Source organism: Budorcas taxicolor, chromosome 9, assembly GCF_023091745.1.
Source record: "Budorcas taxicolor isolate Tak-1 chromosome 9, Takin1.1, whole genome shotgun sequence".
Lineage (NCBI taxonomy): Eukaryota > Metazoa > Chordata > Mammalia > Artiodactyla > Bovidae > Budorcas > Budorcas taxicolor.
Genome location: NC_068918.1, coordinates 31,566,414 through 31,591,602, shown reverse-complemented (window position 1 = coordinate 31,591,602; position 25,189 = coordinate 31,566,414). Strand labels below are relative to the sequence as shown.

The window sequence follows — 25,189 nt, the reverse complement described above, 5'->3', positions numbered from 1 at the left end:
GTCGCTAAGAGTCGGGCATGACTGAGCAACTTCACCTTCACTTTTCACTTTCATGCACTGGAGAAGGAAATGGCAACCCACTCCAGTGTTCTTGCCTGGAGAATCCCAGGGACAGCGGAGCCTGGTGGGACACGACTTCAGAGTCGGACACGACTGAAGCGACTTAGCAGCAACATGTATATATGGAATCTAGAAAAATGGTACTGATGAATCTATTTTCAAGGCAGGAATAGAGATGCAGAAATAGAGTATGATGCCAGGTTAATTTTATTAAAATACATATACAATAGGGGGAATAATATGAAAAAATGACTATCTGTATATATCTTAGAGGTAAAATGAAAGGTGATTTTAATTTTCTTTTTTTTACTTTCTGTACTCTCTGTAATCTAGATTTCCTACAATGAACATATGTCATCTCCATAATTAAAAAAACACTAAAACAAATGGTTTTTAGAAAAGCTTTTGAAATGAGACAGCATTTGAAATAGGTCTTGAAAGATGAGTGAAAATTTTATTTGTTCAGATACAGAGAAAATATTAGTGATAAAAGGAATTGTGACTGAAGCTACATGGGATGAGGAAGTGTTGGTAACTTGGAAATGAAACTGACTAGTTATATTTGAGCATAGAGTATCCATAGAAAAGTGGTGGAAAATGAAGAAGTTGAAAACTGAATTGAGACCTTGCACAGCAGATGACCTGTTTATATTTAATACAGTATTAAGTATTCCCCTGTGTTCCTAGCACAGCAGAACAATAAAGACAGTGGTAGGAAACAGAACCTCTTTTATTTAGTTAGAAAATTCAGTTATTAAGAATATTCCTTAGAACTTAGTTCACCCAACAAGATGTTATACTTGATATGTTTCCAAAAAGGAGTCAAAATTACCTAACAGAGGGTTTGAGAGAGAGAAATATCAACCTAGAGGAATCTAAATGTCAAAAGACAAATATAGTCACAAGTATTAAAGAGTTATTGTTATATAAAATACGTTGGAAGACATTAATACTCACCACCCAAATTCCACAACAGTATACTCAATAAGTTTGTGGGGCTTATACCCAAGAGTTGGACAAGGGGGAAAATGACTGAATTACAAGATTTCTACCAATGGCCATGAAGCAGGTGAACTATTTGAAATGCACACCAATTATATTTATTGCTATCACCATAGAAAGATCAATCCCAAGGACACTGAAGGGGTGTCTGGACCCCTTCACTGCTGCTGTTCTAAACATTTCCAAAATCCAATCCAGAATACTGACTCTCTAACAGTTTCTGGAGTAAATGGTTGGCTTATTGGAAATACCTTCAATATCACTAGGAAAGCAGAAGAGCAATTAGTTCAGGTCAGTCCCTCAGTTGTGTCCAACTCTTTGCGACCCCATAGACTATACAGCATGCCAGGATTCCCTGTCCATCACCATCTCCAGGAGCTTGCTCAAAACAAGTCCATTAAGTTGGTGATGCCATCCAACCATCTCATCCTCTGTCGTCCCCTTCTCCTGTCTTCAATCTTCTCCAGCATCAGGGTCTTTTCCAGTGAGTCAGTTCTTTGCATCAGGTGGCCAAAGTATTGGAGTTTCAATTTCAGTATCAGTCCTTCCAATGAATATTCAGGATTGATTTCCTTTAGGACTGACTGGTTTGATCTCCTTGCAGACCACTTCAGTTGAGTTCCGTTCAGTCACTCAGTCATGTCCAACTCTTTGTGACCTCAACTTCCAGAGTTTGCTCAAACTCATGTCCATTCAGTCAGTGATGCCACCCAACAATCTCATCCTCTGTCATCCCCTTCACTTCCTGCCTTCAATCTTTCCCAGCATCAGGGTCTTTTCCAGTGAATGAGTCACCTCTTCGCATCAGGTGGCCAAAGTATTGGAGTTTCAGCTTCAGCATCAGTCCTTCTAATGAATATTCAGAACTGATTTCTTTAGGATTGACTGGTTTGGTCTCCTTGTAGTCCAAGGGACTCTCAAGAGTTTTCTCCAAAACCACATTCAAAAGCATCCATTCTTCAGCACTCAGCTTTCTTCACAGTCCAACTCTCACATCCATACATGGCTACTGACTAGACAGACTTTGTCGGCAAAGTAATGTCTCTGCTTTTTGATATGCTGTCTAGTTGGTCATAGCTTTTCTTCCAAGAAGCAAGCATCTTCTAATTTCATGGCTGCAGTCACCATCTGCAGTGATTTTGGAGCCCAAGAAAATAAAATCTCTCACTGTTTCCATCGTTTCCCCATCTATTTGCCATGAAGTGATGGAACGGGATGTCATGATCTTAGCTTTTTCAATATTGAGTTTTAAACCAACTTTTTCAATCTCCTCTTTCCCTTTCATCAAGAGGTTCTTTAGTTCTTCTTCTCTTTCTGAAAATAAGTGTCATGTCATCTGCATATCGGACGACACGATGATACGTATTTCTCCCAGCAATCTTGATTCCAGCTTGTGCTTCTTCCAGCCCAGCACTTCACATGATGTACTCTGCATATAAGTTAAATAAGCTGGGTGATAATATACAGCTTTGATGTACTCCTTTCCCAGTTTGGGACCAGTCTGTTGTTCTATGTCCAGTTCTAACTGTTTCTTCTTGACCAGCATATAGATTTCTCAGGAGGCAGGTCAGGTGGTCTGGTATTCCCATCACTTTAAGAATTTTCCACAGTTTATTGTGATCCACACAGTCAAAGGCTTTGGCATAGTCAATAAAGCAGAAGTAGATGTTTTTCTGGAACTCTCTTGCTTTTTCAATGATCCAACAGATGTTGGCGATTTGATCTCTGGTTCCTCTGCCTTTTCTAAATCCAGCTTGAACATCTGGAATTTCATAGTTCACATACTATTGAAGCCTAGCTTAGAGAATTTTGAGCATTACTTTGCTAGTGTATGAAATGAGTGCAATTGTGCAGCAGTTTGAACATTCTTCGTCATTGCCTTTCTTTAGCATTGGAATGAAAACTGACCTTTTCCAGTCCTGTGGCCACTGCTGAGTTTTCCAAATTTGCTGGCATATTGAGTGCATCACTTTAACAGCATTATCCTTTAGGATTTGAAATAGCTCAACTGGAATTCCATCACTTCCACTAGCTTTGTTCATAGTGAGGCTTCCTAAGGCCTACTTGACTTCCCATTGCAGGATGTCTGGCTCTACGTGAGTGATCACACCATCTTCGTTATCTGGGTCATTAAGATATTTTTTTGTATAGTTCTTCTATGTATTCTTGCCACCTCTTCTTAATATCTTCTGCTTCTGTTAGGTCCATACCATTTCTGTCCTTTATTGAGCCCATCTTTGCATGAAATGTTCCCTTGGTATTTCTAATTTTCTTGAAAAGATCGCTAGTCTTTCCCATTCTATTGTTTTCCTCTATTTCTTTGCATTGATCACTGAGGATGGCTTTCTCATCTCTCCTTGCTATTTTTTGGAACTCTGCATTCAGATGCTTATATCTTTCCTTTTCTCCTTTGTCTTTAGCTTCTCTTCTTTTCTTGGCTATTTGTAAGGCCTCCTCAGACAACCATTTAGTCTTTTTGCATTTCTTTTTCTTGGGGATGGTCTTGATCACTGCCTCATGTACAATATCATGAACCTCTGTCCATAGTTCTTCAGGCACTCTGTCTCTCGGATCTAATCCCTTGAATCTATTGTCACTTCCACTGTATAATCATAAGGGGTTCCTTTTAGGTCATACCTGAATGGTCTAGTGGTTTTCCCTACTTTCTTCAATTTAAGTCTGAATTTGGCAATAAGGAGCTCATGATCTGAGCCACAGTCAGCTCCCGGTCTTGTTTTTGCTGATTGTATAGAGCTTCTCCACCTTTGGCTGCAAAGAATATAATCAGTCTGATTCCAGTATTGATTATCTGGTGAAGTCCATGTGTAGAGTCTTCTCTTGTGTTGTTGGACCAGTGTGTTCTCTTGGCAAAACTCTGCTAGCCTTTGCTCTGCTTCATTTTGTACTCCAAGGACAATTTTGCCTGTTATTCCAGTAATTCTAGTCCCCTATGATGAAAAGGACACCCTTTTTGTGTGTTAGTTCTAGATAGTCTTGTAGGTCTTCAAAGTGAAGTCAAAGTCAAAGTGAAGTTGCTCATTCACGTCCGACTCTTTGCGACCTCATGGACACCAGGCTCCTCCGTCCGTAGGATTTTCTAGGCAAGAGTACTGGAGTGGGCTGCATAGAACTGTTAACCTTCAACTTCTTCAGTATTACTGGTTAGGGCTTAGACTTGGATTACTGTGACACTGAATGTTTTGCTTTGGAAACAGGGATCATTCTGTCTCTTTTGAGATTGCACCCAAGTACTGCATTTCGGACTCTTGTTGACTATGAGGGCTAATCCATTTCTTCTAAGGGATTCTTGCCCATAGTCATAGATATAATGGTCATCTGAGTTAAATTTGCCCGTTCCAGTCCATTTTAATTCACTGATTCCTAAAATATCAATGTTCACTCTTACCATCTCCTGTTTGACCACTTCCAATTTCCCTTAATTCATGTACCTAACACTCCACGTTGTTCTTTTTTTTTTTTTTTTTTTTTTTTGCTATTTAGTTTTTTTTTTCATTTTTAATTTTTTTTAGTTTTTTATTTTTTTAATTTTAAAATCTTTAATTCTTACATGTGTTCCCAAACATGAACTCCCCTCCCACCTCCCTTCCCATAACATCTCTGTGGGTCATCCCCATGCACCAGCCCCAAGCATGCTGTATCCTGCGTCAGACATAGACTGGCGATTCAATTCTTACATGATAGTATACATGATAGAATGCCATTCTCCCAAATCATCCCACCCTCTCCCTCTCCCTCTGAGTCCAAAAGTCCGTTATACACAGCTGTGTCTTTTTTCCTGTCTTGCATACAGGGTCGTCATTGCCATCTTTCTAAATTCCATATATATGTGTTAGTATACTGTATTGGTGTTTTTCTTTCTGGCTTACTTCACTCTGTATAATCGGCTCCAGTTTCATCCATCTCATCAGAACTGATTCAAATGAATCCTTTTTAACGGCTGAGTAATACTCCATTGTGTATATGTACCACAGCTTTCTTATCCATTCATCTGCTGATGGACATCTAGGTTGTTTCCATGTCCTGGCTATTATAAACAGTGCTGCGATGAACATTGGAGTACATGTGTCTCTTTCAATTCTGGTTTCCTCAGTGTGTATGCCCAGCAGTGGGATTGCTGGGTCATAAGGGAGTTCTATTTGCAATTTTTTAAGGCATCTCCACACTGTTCTCCATAGTGGCTGTACTAGTTTGCATTCCCACCAACAGTGTAGGAGGGTTCCCTTTTCTCCACACCCTCTCCAGCATTTATTGCTTGCAGATTTTTGGATCGCAGCCATTCTGACTGGTGTGAAGTGGTACCTCATTGTGGTTTTGATTTGCATTTCTCTGATAATGAGTGATGTTGAGCATCTTTTCATGTTTGTTAGCCATCCGTATGTCTTCTTTGGAGAAATGTGTATTTAGTTCTTTGGCCCATTTTTTGATTGGGTCGTTTATTTTTCTGGAATTGAGCTGCATAAGTTGCTTGTATATTTTTGAGATTAGTTGTTTGTCAGTTGCTTCATTTGCTATTATTTTCTCCCATTCAGAAGGCTGTCTTTTCACCTTGCTTATATATTCCTTTGTTGTGCAGAAGCTTTTAATTTTCATTAGATCCCATTTGTTTATATTTGCTTTTATTTCCAGAATTCTGGGAGGTGGATCATAGAGGATCCTGCTGTGATTTATGTTGGAGAGTGTTTTGCCTATGTTCTCCTCTAGGAGTTTCATGGTTTCTGGTCTTACATTTAGATCTTTAATCCATTTTGAGTTTATTTTTGTGTGCTGTGTTAGAAAGTGATCTAGTTTCATTCTTTTACAAGTGGTTGACCAGTTTTCCCAGCACCACTAGTTAAAGAGATTGTCTTTACTCCATTGTATATTCTTGCCTCCTTTGTCAAAGATAAGGTGTCCATAGGTGTGTGGACTTATCTCTGGGCTTTCTATTTTGTTCCATTGATCTATATGCCTGTCTTTGTGCCAGTACCATACTGTTTTGATGACTGTGGCTTTGTAGTAGAGCCTGAAGTCAGGCAAGTTGATTCCTCCAGTTCCATTTTTCTTTCTCAAGATTGCTTTGGCAATTCGAGGTTTTTTGTATTTCCATACAAATCTTGAAATTATTTGTTCTAGTTCTGTGAAAAATATGGCTGGTAGCTTGATAGGGATTGCATTGAATTTATAAATTGCTTTGGGTAGTATACTCATATTCACTATATTGATTCTTCCAATCCATGAACATGGTATATTTCTCCATCTATTAGTGTCCTCTTTGATTTCTTTCATCAGTGTTTTATAGTTTTCTATATATAGGTCTTTAGTTTCTTTGGGTAGATATATTCCTAAGTATTTTATTCTTTTTGTTGCAATGGTGAATGGAATTGTTTCCTTAATTTCTTTTTCTACTTTCTCATTATTAGTGTATAGGAATACAAGGGATTTCTGTGTGTTGATTTTATATCCTGCAACTTTACTATATTCATTGATGAGCTCTAGTAATTTTCTGGTGGAGTCTTTAGGGTTTTCCATGTAGAGGATCATGTCATCTGCAAACAGTGAGAGTTTTACTTCTTCTTTTCCAGTTTGGATTCCATTTATTTCTTTTTCTGCTCTGATTGCTGTGGCCAAAACTTCCAGAACTATGTTGAATAGTAGCGGTGAAAGTGGGCACCCTTGTCTTGTTCCTGACTTTAGGGGAAATGCTTTCAATTTTTCACCATTGAGGATAATGTTTGCTGTGGGTTTGTCATATATAGCTTTTATTATGTTGAGGTATGTTCCTTCTATTCCTGCTTTCTGGAGAGTTTTTATCATAAGTGGATGTTGAATTTTGTCGAAGGCCTTCTCTGCATCTATTGAGATAATCATATGGTTTAAAAATATGGAACGCTTCACGAATTTGTGTGTCATCCTTGCGCAAGGGCCATGGTAATCTTCTCTGTATCGTTCCAATTTTAGTATATGTGCTGCCGAAGCGAGCACTCCACGTTGTTCTTTACAGCATCAGACTTTATTTCTATTACCATCACATCCACAACTGGGTTTTGTTTCTGCTTTGGCTCCATCTCTTCATTCTTTCTGGAGTTATTTCTCCACTCTTCTCCAGTAGCATATTGGGCCCCTACCGACCTGGGGAGTTCATCTTTCAGTGTCATATCTTTTTTCCTTTACATACTGTTTATGGGGTTCTCAAGGCAAGAATCATGAAGTGGTTTGCCATTCCCTTCTCCAGTGGACCACGTGTTCTCAGAACTCTCCACCATGACTTGTCCATCTTGGGCAGCCCTACACGGCATGGCTCATAGTTTCATTGAGTTAGACAAGGCTATGGTCCATGTGATCAATTTGATTAGTTTTCTGTGATGGGCTTTTCATTCCATCTGCCCTCTGATGGAAAAGGATAAGAGGCTTATGGAAGCTTCCTGATGGGAGAGACTGACTGTGGGGGAAACTTGTTCTGGTCTTGTTCTGATGAGTGGGGCCATGCTCAGTAAATCTTTAATCCAATTTTCCATTGATGGTCGGGGCTGTGTTCCCTGCCTGTTGAATATACCAAATGATCTATGCTATAATACTCCATTCTAAGTATTTAAATATTGGCCTAAAATAATTCAAATCAATTCTACCCAATAACTATTTAATAAACAGCTCCTGAAAAAGTGTTAGTTGCTTAGTCATGTCTGACTCTTTGCAACCCTATGGACTGTAGCCAGCCATGCTCCTCTGCAGGTAAGAATACTAGAATGGGTTGCTATTTCCTTCTCTTTCCAACTCAGGGACCAAACTCAGATCTCCTGCACTGCAGGCAGATTCTTTACAGTCTGAGCCACCAGGGAAGCAATTCCAATCAATTCAACTCAGTAACTATTTAATAAACAGCCCCTATCTGGGGATCAACTGCCCAGACACTGTGTGCCAGGTTCTTCATAGATCTTCTGTCATCAGTGCTAACAATCTCGCATAAAAGGTACTATCATCCTCGTTTTACAGAAAAATAAAACATGGCTCAGAGGGCTTAATTTTCTTGTGTTTTTCACACAACCAACAGGAGAAAAGGCTGGTATCAGGGTCCTTTGGGCTGAGAGCCAGTGACCCCTCCACAGGGCAACATGACCCAAACTCCCACCTGCCCTCAAACAGCATTCAAAAAATGTCATCAACGTTGTTTTCCGTGTAAATACTGTGATCAGAGCAACTGGGTGAACCCCCTCCCCCCCACCCGGATATCTAACTGGATCTCTCTAGTACATCAAAATAATGCCATAGCAAACAATAAAACCAATACAAAGTGTCTAAGGAAAGAGCTGTGCCAAGGACTTTTTGCGGCCAGCTTCTTTCTCTTCCTCAATTGCTAGCAAAATTAAAAACTGGACAGAATATTAACCATGTCTTTCATTGGTTTAGGGATAAGATAAACAGATTCCTTCTGTAAAACCAAAAACCAGAAGTTTAAGTCTCCAAATATAAATGCCTATATAATCTTAAATATCTGAAATCCCCTTGAAAAATCTCAAGAATGAAATTTCAATTAAAAATATCTATAAATAGCACAAAGTTGAGCAAAATGTTAGTGGAATGAGAAAATGAGTGAGAGGCCTTTTGCTATCTTTATAGAATAAAATTCTTTAGGGAATAGAGGCAGTGTTCTAAGAATAGAAAGAACATTTCTCCCTGAATACCCCCATGACTCCCAAACACCACATTTTCATGACAGCCTCAGGCAGCTTTCTTTTTCTCCCCCAAAGAAAAGGCAGGGACATATCTGGTGGCAACATCTCAACATCTCTGAATATTAGACAATGCATAGAATAAGAAAAAGAACATTACTGGGGAAATGTTTTCCATAATCTCACCAAAGAGCAGTAGAGGCAGCCAAGAAAAAGCTAGCAATCTGCTCACAAATGCTCTCCCTGACCTCCATCCCCATTCCCATAGAACAGAGGGCAGCTGAATAGCAGGAAGGAAACAAAGGAAAAGGGCCTAATCACCAACGGTCTCCAGGGCCTACTCTCCTACTCACCAACCACTTATGGAGTTCCCACTATAGGCAATATGTGTGTGCACGCATGCACACTTGCTAAATCGCTTCAGTCATGTCTGACTGTGTGACCCTACGGACTGTAGCCCACCAGGCTCCTCTGTCCATGGGATTCTCCAAGCAAGAATACTGGAATGGGTTGCCATGCCCTGCTCCACCTGTAGGCATCAGGAATAAAAAAATAAATGGCATCTTGGATCGGATTTCTCTATTAAACACTCCCCATAGAACACTGTACTTCTTTGTAGCACTCATTACAGGATCACATTTCTGTCTTTTTAGACATGTGTTAAATCTTAAGATACTTGTTTATGGAAATGTAAAATGGTGCAGCCACTATGAAAAACTGTATGGCAGTTTCTCAAAAAAATTTAAAAATAGAATTACCATAGGATCCAGCAATTCCATTTCTGGGTCTACAGCCAAAAGAACTAGAGACAGGATTTTGAAAAGATATTTGCACACTCACTGTGAGCATTCTCATAATAGGCAAGAGGTGAAATAAACCCAGTTGTCCACTGACAGATAAAGGGACAAATAAAATTGTGTATATACATATAAAGGATTATGCAGTTTTAAAAAGAAAGGATTATTCAGCTTTAAAAAGAAAGAAACATGCTACAATATGAATGACGCTTGAGGACATTATGCTAAGTGAAATAAATCAGTCACAAAGAGAAAATTACTGTATGATTCCATTTATATGAGGCACCTAGCATAGTTACATTTATTGAAACAGGAAGTGGGATGGTGGTTGCCAAGGGCTGGGGGAAGAGGAAAATCTGTATTTAATGAGTGTGAAGTTTCAGTTGTGCAAGATGAAAATGTTCTAGAGATTCACTACAATGTGAACATACTCAGCATTACTTAAAAATAGTTAAGATAGTAAATTTTCTATTGTTACTGTTCAGTTGCTAAGTCATGTCTGACTCTTTGTGACCGCATAGACTGCAGCACGCCAGGCTTCCCTGTCCTCCACTCTCTGAGTTTGCCCAAGTTTGTGTCCACTGAGTCAGTGATGTTATCTAGCCATTTCATCCTCTGCTGCCCCCTTTTCCTTTTGCCTTCAATATTTTCCAACATCAGGGTCTTTTCCAATGAGCTGGCTCTTCACCTCAGGTGGCCAAAGTATTGGAACTTCAGCTTCAGCATCAGTCCTTCCAATGAACAGTCAGGGTTGACTTCCTTAGAATTGACTGGTTTGATCTCCTTGCAGTCCAAGGGACTCTCAAGAGTCTTCTCCAGCACCACAACTCATAAACATCAGCTTTCCTTATGGTACAGCTCTCACATCCATACATGACTACTGGGAAAACCATAGCTTTGACTACACAGACTTCTGTCAGCAAAATGATCTCTCTGCTTTTTAACATGCGGTCAAGGTTTGTCGAAGATTTCTTTTCAAGGAGCAAGCGTCTTTCAATTTCATGGCTGCAGTCACTGTCCACAGTGTTTTTGGACCCCAAGATTTTGGACCACAAAATCTGGTCACTTTTCCCTCTTCTATTTGCCATGAAGTAGTGATGGGACCAGATGCCATGATCTTCGTTTTTTAAATGTTTAGTTTCAAGCCAGCTTTTTCATTCTCCTCTTTCACCCTCATCAAAAGGCTCTTTAGTTCCTCTTCACTTTCTGCCACTAGAGTGGTATCATCTGCATATCTGAGGTTACCGATATTTCTCCCTGAAATCTTGATTCCAGCTTGTGATTCATCCAGGCCCAGTGTTTCATATGATGTACTTTGCATATAAGCTAAATAAGCAGGGTGACAGTATATAGCCTTGATGTACTCCTTTCCCGTTTTGAACCAGTCTCTTGTTCCATGTTCAGTTCTAACTGTTGCTTCTTGACCTGCATACAGGTTTCTCAGAAGACAGATAAGGTGGTCTGGTATTCTCATCTCGTTAAGAATTTTCCACAGTTTTTTGTGATCCACACAGTCAAAGGCTTTAGCATAGTCAATGAAACAGATGTCTTTTCTGGAATTCCCTTGCTTTTTCTATGACCCAGTGAATGTTGACAATTTGATCCCTGGTTCTTCTGCCTTTTCTAAACCCCACTTGTACATCTGGAAGTTCTCAGTTCACAGAAGGCTGAAACCTAGCTTGAAGAATTTTGAGCATAATTTTGCCAGCATGTGAAATGAGCACAATTGTATGGTGGTTTGAACATTCTTTGGCATTGCCCTTCTTTAGGATTGAAATGAAAACTGACCTTTTGCAGTCCTATGGCTCCTGCTGAGTTTTCCAAATATACTGACATACTGAGTGCATCCCTTGCACATCACTACAATTTTAAACAATTTTTAATTAACAAAAGACTTGTTTGTCCTCATATTTTTATTATTTAAGCACAAATCCTTGCATATAGAAGATGCTTAATAAATATTTATTAGACATATAGAGGAATGGATAAATGGATGGATGGACTGGACAGATAGGAATGTGAAGAGAAGTGTAACATATAAACCAATAATTGCTATGCCATGTAAACATTGAGAAATCTGCCCTAGATATATGAAATGGAGAGTTCTTGCTATGGTTGGTTTTGACATAACATTTTTCACATAGAATTACTTTGTTTTATCAACCAACACCACAAAATAGATTCACTTCTATTCAGTTGATTAATTCTTATTTTTTTCTTTTATTTCTCTTCACTACAGTATAATCTGTCTTCTGACCTACATGATATTATAATAGAAAAATCCATTTTCTGTCACCTTTGCTTTTTATAGCTCCTCTCTTAATCCAAAAGGGTAATATGAAATAAAGCTTACACTCAACACTGCAGAAGAGGAAAGCAGGTGATAAGTTGCTTGCCTCTAGGTATTAATCAGCTGTCCTCTGGGGCATAATGTTATGAAGCTGCGCCATGTAATAAACAGAGGCAAAAAGAATAATCTCCATTTTCTGACTCTGAAGTGCAGGCATGTGCTATAAAACTAAATTGACATCTGTTAGCAGGCTTGTCACATGAACGGTTTTTTCCTGCAGAATCTGGAATAAATTAGATCTTAAAATAAAACTTGGAACAGAGAGGCTGCTTTACATAATTCCTTCTAATGTTGTGCTATGAACCTATCGCACTGATTTTAAAGAGAAGTTTTTATAAGAAATGTTTCGTTATCATTTTAATTGCAAAAATGTTGAATGCCACTCCATGCTAGGAAATTTGTGTTTTTAAAAAGGTCCTTATGTTTTTAACTAAAAAGTGGCAAATGAAAATTTCCTTTTCTAATATTTCACAGCTGAAAAGTAAATCAGCTTTTACCTCCAACTAAAAGTGTGACCACCTTTCCCCATGCACTCGGAGCTGGCTTCATGGGTGGTTTATTATGCATGGGCACCTCAGAGGCTGACATAGCTGTGCTCCTGAGGCAGAAATCGCCAGCCTGGGTGTGACCTCACAGATTTGTTCAGGAATCTCTCCTTCAGAGGATTCATTAATATGATAGCAACTTCTTGGGGCTCTTACTGTCAAAAGGCATTAAGCATTTTTTAATGCACATAAAATAACTTGCCAAGCTGCCTGACCTAGTGAATCTGAGCTGCATAGTGCCAAATGCAGTAACATTCCTCTGTCGACCTACTGTTAGGAAAGGAAGTCATAAAAAAGGAAACCTTTATGGGTACCTGGAGCTTAGAGCCTCCCTCACCTCCCTCAGGATTCACTTAGCTCTCATTCCCCAAAGTTTGTCATAATGGCAAGATTCTCAGACAAATGCGCCAACCTTGGTACACAGCAACAAAGGAAAACAAATGCCAGCTCTCTGGAGGCTAATATCCTCCATATGTGAAATCTTCCTCTTTGGTAATAATAACGGGTCCCTCGGAAAGTCTTGAAGGAGCGAGAGTCAGTCACAATGCTCTATAAAATAAAGTCCCAAATCTGGCTCCAAGAATAACCCTCATTCATCTCTATCACCAGCATCAGTTTATTTGCTGGACAGTCTTCTCAAATGGCAGAGATCTGTACCGCTCACCCTACAATAAGGAAAACTAAGGCACAGAGGACACAGACTTAGTGAGGAGCCAGGGAGTGGCCCCAAAAGCTGACAGCCAGGCTCTGGACCCCCTTCCTGTTCAAAGCACTCTATGCACAGCAGGGGATGAGCGATTTGCAAATGAAGGCTGAGCTTCTGAAGTCCTCTCTATCCATGGAGGCTTCTCAAACGGTGATCTTCATACCACCTGGGGTAGAATGGGGTGGGGTTGGTTAAAAATACAAATTTCCTGAGCTCCGTGCCAGACTAGCTAAATCAGCATCTCTGAGCTTGGTCCCGGGTCTGACATCTGAGTCAAGGTCCCTTAAGAAGGTTGGATCCTCTGTGGCATGTCACTGTCACTTTTGGTTTGCTTTCCGGTGTTCTGAAGTCTGAGGACCTGTAGTTACACAGGTGGGAGTGGGTCTCTGGATTCCAGAGCACTGTTCACACACGATCCTTCCAGTCATGGCTTTTGGCCGAGGGAAACCAAGAGAGAACACATTTAAAGAAACAAAAACTGTAGCTCAATCCGATTCACTGAGTGGTTTGAAAATCATTAAGAAGAGTCAAGACTTTTTGTTTCACAGCAAACCTCACCATTATAGATGAGTAAATATGGTAAAAACCCAAAACTCATTTCCTCAATATTGAGTGCACAAGTTCTCAACTCATGTCCTCAAGACGACTTGTCCTTAGGGTCCACTGCAGATTGATGGAGGAAGAAAGATGTCTCTGCATTTCAAATCGTAATTCAGTACCATGAATGACTCATTACTCTTAAATTGCCACTGGCTTATTTCACAGAAACACAGCACCATTATGATTAAATATAATAGCAACTTTGCAAGATGAAGTTGCCTTCAAATACACAGAAAGATACATATCTCTCTTTGAAAAAAAAGGAACATAAACAAGTCTAAGTAGAAGATTCCTCTGGACTGTAAAAGAATCACCTGGACTTCTACCTTTATCACAGTATATCTTGTTTCCATGCGGTTTTCCACCCAAATGTTCTTTTGAAATATCAGTGACTAAAGCCTCTGGATGCTCATGCTGCTACTGATTAATTCCATAGTAGCTTGTAAGAAAAGGTAAATTATTCAAACTTTGATATCCTGCATGTTTTATTTAAGTACCAAGCAGAAAGTCAGGTGGACAAGGATATATTTCCTGAGCACTTCACTAGGTAGTCAGGATGGGGCTATGTACAACGAAGGGTATCTTGGGTACATAATTTAGATGGGAGCACACACCTGAGAAGCAGAGGTCCAACTGCAGGCTAAAGCCATTAGCCATCTAGGACTCAGGCGTGTCTGGGCCTTGCACGGGTATGGCAGATGACCAGGTGACATTTTCACGAAGGAGAAGAAACAATTTCTCCTGAGAAAAAATTTGTCCCAGAAAAACAGCATGTCTAGTTCAGAAAGCTGGTGTAATAGGCTGGCATAGCGAGAAAATGACCTGGAGGATGGCACAGCATCTGTGCCTCACTCCACCCTTGGTAAGGACTCAGGCTAGAGTGAGAGGACATCAGGAGAGCACAGAGTGGCTCGGGTCCCAGCGATGACATTTACTGTCAATATCCTCTGCTCCTGTGTTTCTCAGACTGTGGCGCAGACATTGCTACTCAATGTATGGTCCCTAATCAGCAGGGTCAGCATTGTCTGGGAAATGCAGAATCTTGGGCCTCACCCTAAACCTCCTAAGTCAACATCTACTTTTCATTAGATTCTCCAGGTGGTTCATATACATAATAATATACAAGAAACACTGGTACAGAATATGATTGGGGGCAATATAAATAAGCATTTCAAAATCTTTTGTTTTATTAAGGCATTTTTAATGTATATAGGAAAAAAACTGGAACAGTTGACTGTTGAGTCTGTGGATACTATTTCTGTAGATAATTCTAAGGAAGAAAGGTGAATCAGTTAAAAAAAAAATAAATGAAGGCAAGATGCACACCCTCCCCATTGTACCAAACACAAAGCAAAAAAGAGAATGATAAGGGAGGGAGGGGACAGAAAGATCAAAACAGGGCTCAAAAACAAGGTGAACATCTCCAGGGGCCAGAACATAGAGCAGTGAGCAGGACTGAAGCCAGGACATGCTGGGCTCTGGCATAAAGCAGGTAGCAGAGGTCCTGGAGTGCATCTCCTACAGAGAACAGGAACTAAAAGTGCTCCCATGACAAAGCAGCTGAGCCACACTTACTGATTAAAGCCAAGGGCTGAAGTGGAGTTCCCTGGACTCAGAAAGGAGCCCAAGATAAACTGCTGAAAACCACTAACTGGGGCTATGGCTTAAAACCAGTCATTGGTCCAGGGAGGTAAGAGAAGAGAGGCTCACTCCTGCAAACAGCAAATGAGCCAGATCCAGACGATTCAGTAACTGGATATTCCCATTATCACTGAAGAAGCAGGAGCCCCCAAGATGCTTATATAAGACCGGGTCCTGAAGGCTATTGTAAAATCACTAGGCAGAGAAGGGTGGAACCAAAAAGGAAATAAAAAAGCAAAACCAAACCAAAAACCTTCCACTAAAAATGAGCCTGAACTTGAAAATACACACAAAATCAAACGATGAAAAACAGCCAACCAAAACAATAACTGGAACATTACTTCATTGAGAGAGTAAATTAATTTTGTTGAACAGTCTGACTAAATTTTAAGTATGTTTAGGGCAAAAGTAGAAAGTCAAGAGATACCTGGGTAACACGGAAGTTTCTCCTCAGAGTACAAAATAAAGCAGGGCAAAGTCTAACAGAGTTTTGTCAAGAGAACATACTGGTCATAGAAAACATCCTCTTCCAATAACACAAGAGACAACTCTACACATAAACATCACCAGATGGTCAATACCAAAATCAGATTGATTATATTCCTTGCAGGCAAAAATGAAGAAGCTCTATATAGTCAGCAAAAATGAGACCTGGAGCTGACTGTGGCTCAGATTATCACCTCCTTGCTGCAAAATTCAGGCTTAAGTTGAAGAAAGTAGGCAAATCACTAGGCCATTCCATTATGACCAAATCAAATCCCTTATGATGATATAGTAGAAGTGACAAATAAATTCAAAGGATTAAATCTGACAGAGTCCCTGAAGAACTATGGATGGAGGTTCATAACACTATACAGCAGGTGATGACCAAAACCATCCAAAAGGGGGAAAATAATGCAAGAAGGCAAAATGGTTGTCTGAAGAGGCCTTAAAAATAGTTGAGAAAAGAAGAGAGGTGAAAGGCAAAGGAGAAAGGGAAAGATATACCCAAATGAATGCAGAGTTCCAGAGTATAGTAAAGAGAGAAAAGAAAACCTTTTTAAGCAAACAATCCCGAGAAGTAGAGGAAAACAATAGAATGTGAAATACTAGAGATCTCTTCAAGAAAACTGGAGATATCAAGGGAAAACTTCATGCAAAGATGGGCACAATAACAGACAGAAATGGCAAGGACCTAGAAGCAGCAGAAGAGATTAAGAAGAGGTGGCAAGAATACACAGAAGAACTATACAAAAAAGAATTTAACAACCCAGATAATCATGATGGTGTGGTCACTCACCTAGAGCCAGACACCCTGGAGTATGAAGTCAAGTAGGACTTAGGAAGCATTACTAGAAGAAAGCTAGTGGAGGTGATGGAATTCCAGCTGAGCTATTTCAAATCCTAAAGCATGATGCTATTAAAATGCTGCAGTAAATATGCCAGCAAATTTTGAAAACTCAGCAGTGACCAGAGGACTAGAAAAGGTCAGTTTTCATTCTAATCCCAAAGAAGGACAATGTCAAAGATGTTCAAACTACTATACAATTGTGTTCATTTCATATGCTAGCAAGGTTATGCTCAAAATCCTTCAAGCTAAGCTTCAGCACTACATGAACTAAGAACTTCCAGATGTACAAGCTGGGTTTAGAAAAGGCAGAGGAACAAAGATCAAATTGCCAACATCCACTGAATCATAGAAGAAGCAAGAGAATTCCAGAAAAACATCTACTTCTGCTTTACTGACTATGCTAAAGCCTTTGACTGTGTGGATCACAACAAATTGTGGAAAATTCTTAAAGAGATGGGAATACCAGACCACCTTATCTGTCTCCTGAGAAACCTGTGTGTTTTGGTCAAGGAACAATAGTTACAATCGGACATGGAACAACAGACTAGTTCAAAACTGGGAAAGGAGTATGACAAGGCTGTATATTTGTCCCCCTGCTTATTGAACTTACATGAAGAGTGAAAGTGGAAGTTGTTCAGTTGTGTCCAACTCTTTGCAACCCCATGGACTACATAGTCCATGGAATTCTCCAGGCCAGAATACTGGAATGGGTAGCCATTCCCTTCTCCAGGGGATCTTCCAAACCCAGGGATCAAACCCAGGTCTTCTGTATTACAGGCGGATTCTTTACCAGCTGAGCTACCAGGGAATCCCAATATACAGAGTACATCACGTGAAGTGCTGGGATGGATGAATCACAAGCTGGAATCAAGATTGCCGAGACAAATATCAACAACCTCAGATATGCAGATGATACCGCTCTAAAGGCAGAAAGTGAAGAGGAGCTAAAGAGCGGTTTGATGAGGGTGAAACAGGAGAGTGAAAAAGCTGATTCGAAACTCAACATTCAAAAAACTAAGATCATGGCATCCGGCTGCATCACTTTTATGGCAAATAGAAGGGGAAACAGTGGAAGCAGTGACAAATTTTATTTTCTTAGGGTCCAAAATCACTGTGGGTGATGACTTGGCCATGAAATTAAAAGATGTTCTTTGGAAGGAAAACTATGACAAGCCTAGATAGCGTATTAAAAAACAGAGAGGGAGGGAGGTGGGAGGGGGGTTCAGGATGGGGAACACGTGTACACCCGGGGCGGATTCATGCTGATGTATGGCAAAACCAATACAATATTGTAAATTTTTAAAAAAAATTTTTTTAATTCTAAATACATAAATTAAAAAACAGAGGCATCACTCTGCCAACAAAGGTCCATAGAATCAAAGCTATGATTTTTCCAGTAGAGAGGTGCAGTTGTGAGAGCTGGACCATAAAGAAAACTGAGCACCGAAGAAGTGATGCTTTCAAATTATGATACTGGAGAAGATTCTTGGAGTCCCTTGGACAGCAAGGAGATCAAACCAGTCAATCCTAAAGGAAATCAACCCTGAATATTCATTGGAAGAAGTGATGCTGAAGCTGAAGCGCCAATACTTTGGCCACAAGAACTGACTCATTGGAAAAGACCCTGATGCTGGGTCTTTTGAGGGCAAGAGGAGAAGGTGACGGCAGAGGATGAGATGGTTAAGCAGCATCACTGACTCAATGCGCATGAATTTGAGCAAACTCCGAGAGATCGTGAAGGCCAGGGAAGCCTGGCCTGCTGCAGTACAAGGGTCACAAGGAGTCAGACATGACTTAGTGACTGGAAAACAACAACAGGCTGTACACAGACTAAAACCATATCCAAAAAATATGAAAATAAAGGACTCTATAATAGCATTTCATATAAAACTAACCCCCTCCCCCAAAAAAGCTGGTATGGCAGAATCAACAGCAGACAAAACAGAACTTAAGGCAAAAGGGATTTCTAGAAATAAAAAGAAACATAATATATACACATGGTGGAATGTTTTTCCTGAAAGTGTCTATCATTTTCCATTTCCAACAGCAAAGCATGAACAGTATTCCCAATAAGCATTTCAGGGTAGCGGAGTATTGACATATTGCTTATATGTGCAAACTCGGTAAGCGAGAAGTAAAGGGAATCTTTTTGTGGTTTAATTTCAAAGTTCGTATTCTCTTAAACACAGCACCAACCACACAACAGAGCTGTTGTTTTGTAATTAATGGCAGGCTCTCTGCCCAGGGAAGCAGAAAGTGGCATTCCCTTCAGAGTCCAAGGCGACACACAACCTTGGGGCAGAGTCTTGGGTAAGGGAGGACTTAACTCCCAGGGCTGAACAGGCAGGAGGTCCAGCTCCAGCTTCATCACCTGACTGGCATCCCCAGCCACAAGGTCTACATCTGCTCTGTATTACTTCTCAGCAGCTTCCTTCATTTGCATGCAGCACAGTGTTTACTTTCTATACAATCGCCCGCAAAGCTGTTTGGTGCCCTGAGTCAGTTAACAAGCATAGTCTCAGACCGAGTCTAAAGGACCAATTCCCTTCAATTTCACACAAAGATTCCATTAAAAAAAAAAAAAAAAAACAAAAAACTCTTGACTAGCATTAGGTACAGTTAGCAATTTCCAGAGAAATCACTGATATATTTTCCCTGGAACAAAGAAAGGTAAAAAAGCTTCTATAAAATTAAGTAAAATCTTACTGAAATTATTAGAGGGGTGGGTGGGATGGGGAAGGATATGGGAGGGAGGTTCAAAAGGGAGGGGATATATGTATACCTATGGCTGATTCACGTTAAGGTTTGACAGAAAACAGCAAAATTCTGTAAAGCAATTATCCTTCAATAAAAAATAAATTAATTTTAAAAACTTACTGAAATGATTAATAAATAATTTCAGTTTACAATCAAATGACAAATTCACTCCAGGAACTCTGCTTGAAGTTTTCACCCTGTGTTCTCTGCTCTAATTCTCAGAAACAATCCATTTAGGTAGTATCATTGTCCCCATTTTACTGACAATCAAATTGAGGGCCAGAAAGTTTAAATGACTTGGCTGAGGACCCATGCCTCAAACCTAGAGTAATGAGTCTTATAAAGGTAAGCTCTAATGCAGTCCTGTTATTCATATTATTATCAGCATGATTATGACTGAAAATAATTTCTCATTAACCAGCCTGGATCATTTAGGGATATTCTGTGTAATAAACCTTATGATTAATATAAGCAGAAACCTCAGATTCGATATTTCTAATCACATCCTGGAAAAATTCGGATGCATAGTTACAGCAATAAGCACTCAGCCAAAAGAAGACAGTTAATCATTCCAAATAATGCTAAATCCAGGTGATATTATTCCCTGACAGACTGGGCTTCTCATGCACACGCTTTTGCTGATGCAGCTGCTTCTCACTTGATGCTTTAGAGAGATTTTTTGATTTATGGTTTGAAGTTAAAATTGCCAGAGAGTTTTAAAAGCAGTATGAAAGCCATATGCATCTTACTGTCACCATCTTAAGACTCTGCCTTTCATTTTTGCCTACATTTTTGCCTGAGTGACTGGAATCTAGGTATGGTTAAAGATAAGAAAAATAACCACTTAAAATGGAAAGCATCACAAAACTATATGAGATATTTTAAAGTCATGAAGTGAAAATAAAACAACAAAACCCCTTTGGTTTCTACAGTCACTTTCAGGAAAAATAAGTGAAGGAGGCAAGGCAAACAGACTGACATTTTTTAGTGTGTTTTTCCTATTTGTTTTCCCTGCCAGAGATACATCCTATTTATCAGGGTCTGTACACATGCTGAAAAATGAAAACAGACCTTGTCTGCTGCAGGCCAGAACCGAGGTTTCCTTTTATCTGGCACCACATAGCTCCTAGAAGCATGTTCCTAATGGAAGCAATCATTCACCAATGGCTTTAAATTTTGTTGTTTTTGTTTTAAAGCATTCACCCCAAAAAAAATCTTCATGAAAGAACATCTGTATCTTTTAAATTTTCAACAGGGGACTTTTTTTAAAGGGGAAAATACATACGTGGCAATTCTGAGCCAGATCACTTTCATTATTTATGGGGTTTTCTTTCCTCCTTTTTTTCATTGTGGTAAAATGTACATAACATAAAATTACCACCTTAATAATTTTTACATGCCATTATTTGTGTTTTCAATAAAAATAATAGCCCTAGGAATATTTAAAAAATCCTTTAAAACATTTTTCCTTTTTAGGAATCTCTGTAAATATTTCTTCTGTGTGAGAAGCAGTGTTATAAGAGGCATGATATTTTATCTACAGCATAAAGGTTCGCCCACTGCAGCTCCCATGGAGTGAAACAATTCAGGTGTCTACCTGGTAGACATTTTTCATACCATATGTGGCATAGATAAATTATATCCACAGATCACTTTTTGAAGTCTCATTTTATCCTCACACTTACCAAATCTCTGGCTAAAATATTATCAAAAAATGCAAAATGGCTTTGTGTTTCACCTCTAGATACTCAGTCTTTTCTTTGAAGAATGGAGGGTAGAGGACCAGGGTATAAAAAGCATGAAGGCGGACTAGTAAGACTCCTAAATGAATGCAAAGAATGAGTAGTTAGCTCTTTGAATAATCTAGAGTTGACATGTCAAAGGGTCAAGGCAATAATCTTCAGCCACAAAAAAAAAAAAAAAAAAAAATGTCTATGAAGGTAACAAACAGCAAAAACAAAATAAAATTCTGAAAAATGCTCTCACTTCTTTAGGTTCTTTTCAAAGATTTTTATCCCCAAACTCCTATATGTGTTTCATTAAGGCTCCTAACTATTACATGCTAGTTACTCTCAATGGCAAATCAAAATACAAACACAAAATTCAAAACACGTGTTAAAAACACCAAATTCTTTGAAGTTGTTCTTGAAGAAGTTCCTGCTGTCCAATTAAAGAGAGTTTTTGTTTTCTGTTTTTTGGATTTTTTTAAAAGAGGAAGCTGAAGAAGAGGGGGAAGGGAAGGAAAAAGAACAATGCAGAGGAAGTCTTTTTATTAAAGATCAAGCAGCCAATTCAGGTTTAAAACTGAATTCCATATATATACTGTGTCTCAGGAACACCCATTCTGGCCTGTCCTAAATTACATGCCATCTCTGGGGATAATAAGCCAAGGGAGGCTAAGCCCAAGAAGGGTTGGCAATCAAATGCAAGACAACTACACTCAGAAGAATTTCTCTAGCATCTACAAATGGCAACCCACTCCAGTACTCTTGCCTGGAAAATCCCATGGACGGAGGAGCCTGGTAGACTACAGTCCATGGGATCGCAAAGAGTCGGACACGACTGAGCGACTTCACTTCACCTTACAGAATGCAGTTGGTCACATTTACACTAAAAACTGCTTTCAAAACACACAGTTCAAAGATAAAGTTTCCTTTTGCTATCCATTCACAATAAAATATTTGTAGAGATTTGACATCTTTTGATATAATTGTATCAGTTGCAATACACATAGTGTCCATTCAATCTTACAAAGTACATTTTAATCAAAGCTACACATATCTTCTGACCTTTAAGAGCCCAGAGACCCAAAATCATTGTTACAACAGTGAGAAACATGATACACAAGCAATCTCTTATCAAACATAAACCTGGCTCTGATTACTTTTTGTATTTGAAGCCGATACAAGTAGTTTGCTCTGTCTGGAAATTTAAAATCAATTGCCAAATGGAAATGGTACTCTTGAGCCCACCATCAGAGTTAATTTCTTATTCTCCTTGCTGAGTCTTGGTCAAAAGCTTAAGCACTACTCAACAGCAACTAAAACCTTGAAATCAATTTAAATATCTCTATCTTTGCCAAAACTTTATATCTACAGAGCTGACTCTATAAATAATAATAAGGTTAAAACTGAACCTTCAACTATCCAATCCTTGATTTGCATTAAAAAAAAAAAACCAGCTTATGAGTTTGTTCACTTTAATTATGAAATCAAATGAAAAAATCTGACCTTGTGATGCCCAAATTCATTCAAAATGGTTCCCAGTTTTCTGGTGTTGCTATACGGTTTTTGGGCAGCAACAGCTGGATGGGGGTCCCGCCAGTCGATGGACAAACGGTGATACCAAAGATGCTCACTTTCCAGAACATGAGCTGATTTAACACTAGGATCAAAACGATGCACTTCACATCCATTGCTGGCCATGCCAACCTCAAAATGGGTATCATCACTTCCTAGGCTGAAAGAAAGAGGATAGAAATCAATAACAAAAAAATATAATGGAGAAAAAGTGTTAGTGACAAAAATGATAGTGCCAAGGCCAATTTTCTTAGTCATATCAAGCCTTCTCCTGTTTTAGAACATGGCTGGTTATACACATTCAATAAACCTTCCTTCACAAAAAACATTAAAGCTAAAAGCTTCTGGATAAAAGAAAGGAAAGAAATTAGGTGCTAAATGCAGACTAGAGAATCACATGTTCAAACATGTAAAAGCATATCAAATTGTTTTTTTTTAAGATATAAGCGATAGTATCAATGAAACAAAGACTATCTAGTCGTCTCAGAAGATATTCTCAGAATATGTCAAAAATAAAAGTCCAAGCATCAGTTCCCTAAGGGAGAGGTGCATTCTGCTAACGAGGTAATTTGTCTTCCTTGTAATGGCCATGGTGCTGTGCGTGCAGTTTGACTTAAAACAACAGCTGCTTTCTTTAGAAATGGGGTGTATTTTAAATAGCACAGTTAAAGAAAAAAGGCAGACGTATGTGGTTCTACTGAATCTGGTACTCAAGAGGAAAAAGAGGTATATCACCTCAATTCACTTAAGCAAGGGGAAGAAGTTAGGAATTAATTGTACTTAAGCACCCAGTTAGGTAACACATTATGGAATATTCATGTACTTACAAATTTCTAATTTACTGAGAAATATTTCTTACTTAGTGATGTAAGATTCATAGCTTTGATTAAAGCATCATTTTGAATGAAAAGCATTAAATTAACCGAGAGGATGATTTTTTTTAATAGTAAGTATGACTTTTCTGCCCAAATACTATATTTAGATGTGATTAAAGAGACCAAGGACTTCCTGGTGGCTCAGACGGTAAAGCAGCTGTCTACAATGCAGGAGACCTGGGTTCGATCCCTAGGTTGGGAAGATCCCCTGGAGAAGGAAATGGCAATCCACTCCAGTACTATTGCCTGGAAAATCCCATGGACAGAGGAGCCTGGTAGGCTACAGCCCATGGGATTGCAAAGAGTCGGACATAACTGAGCAACTTCACTTCACTTCAAAGACACCAAAATCCCTGAGTACCTGTAATGGATTGGCCAATCTTGAACCCAGTGCACAAATGCATCATTCTCTTAGACTCTACTATTTTAGACTATTTTATCATTTGGAAATATATAAGCTCATTAGATGACAATTTAGTTAACCGAAATAAGTCTTCAGTTCAGAGATCTTCCATCTAGACATTCTTCATATTCTATTTGCCTTGTTGTTCCTTTCCCTTCATTCCCACTACATTGCTTCATTCTCATTGGATCCATGTCATATCAGCCCTCTGCTATTCTTCAGCTCTAATTCACTTGACAATTGTGACTAAAAAAAGATTCAGCACTCTTCTCGCAAACACTCCCATTCCTTCTACCCAAGAGATCCTGTTTCCTATATTGAATCTCTTACTGAGCCCACACAGCTCAGACCACCATAATCTCTATCTGAGCTTTTTCCCAGTTTGTTCATTATCTAATCTGGGGTTGCAAGATGACTTGCTGGGCCAAACTCTTCTGCCATGCTCTTCTGCACACTACTGCCATGCTCATCATGGATGGAGTGTCCTTTCTTGCCCCTGGATTTTTTGGCTTGACTATGTGACTTGCATTTTAGAAGAAACAGACATGATGCTAGTCCTGATCCTAGGCTTTGAGCACTTTAGTTTACTCTCTTGTACCATTATTGTGATTAAAAAACATACCCTGGATAGTTTGCTGGGCTCAGAAAAGAAACTAAAAACAAGAAGCAGAGCTGCCCCAGACAATCCACTGACCTTCTCTGAAACACAGAGCTGCCCTCAGCTGTCTCAGCCTGAAGTAGAGTCTCTCAGCTGAACCTAACCTGGATCAATTGAAATGCAACTGATTTGCACACATATAAGCAATAATAAATAATGGTTTTAAGCTACTGAGTTTTAGAACGACTTGTTACACAGCAATAGCTAACTGACAACCCTGGCATTAAATGTAAATCCAAGAGTTGCAATAGTGAAAGTGAAAGTCACTCAGTCACGTCCAACTGTTTGCGACACCATGGACTCTACAGTCTGATGGAATTCTCCAGGCCAGAATACTGGAGTGGATAGCCTTTCCCTTCTCCAGGGGATCTTCCCAACCCAGGGATCAAACCCAGGTCTCCTGAATTACAAGCACATTCTTTATCAGCTGAGCCATAAGGGAAGCTCAAGAATACTGGATTGGGTAGCCTATCCCTTCTCCAGGGGATCTTCCCGACCC

General features: G+C 39.4%; 1 protein-coding gene and 1 non-coding gene across 2 annotated transcripts in view; both read right to left on the bottom strand.

The window, feature by feature from the left end:
- Nucleotides 1–25,189, bottom strand: part of METTL24 (methyltransferase like 24) — a 124,033-nt gene that overhangs the window by 30,227 nt on the left and 68,617 nt on the right. Inside the window, exon 4 of the mRNA XM_052645709.1 lies at nt 22,686–22,914. Coding sequence (XP_052501669.1) covers nt 22,686–22,914 — 229 coding nt within the window. The remainder of the gene's footprint in view (nt 1–22,685; nt 22,915–25,189) is intronic.
- LOC128053609 (U6 spliceosomal RNA) lies at nt 6,938–7,044 on the bottom strand. The gene has a single exon (XR_008199931.1). It is a non-coding gene; the product is annotated as a U6 spliceosomal RNA (small nuclear RNA).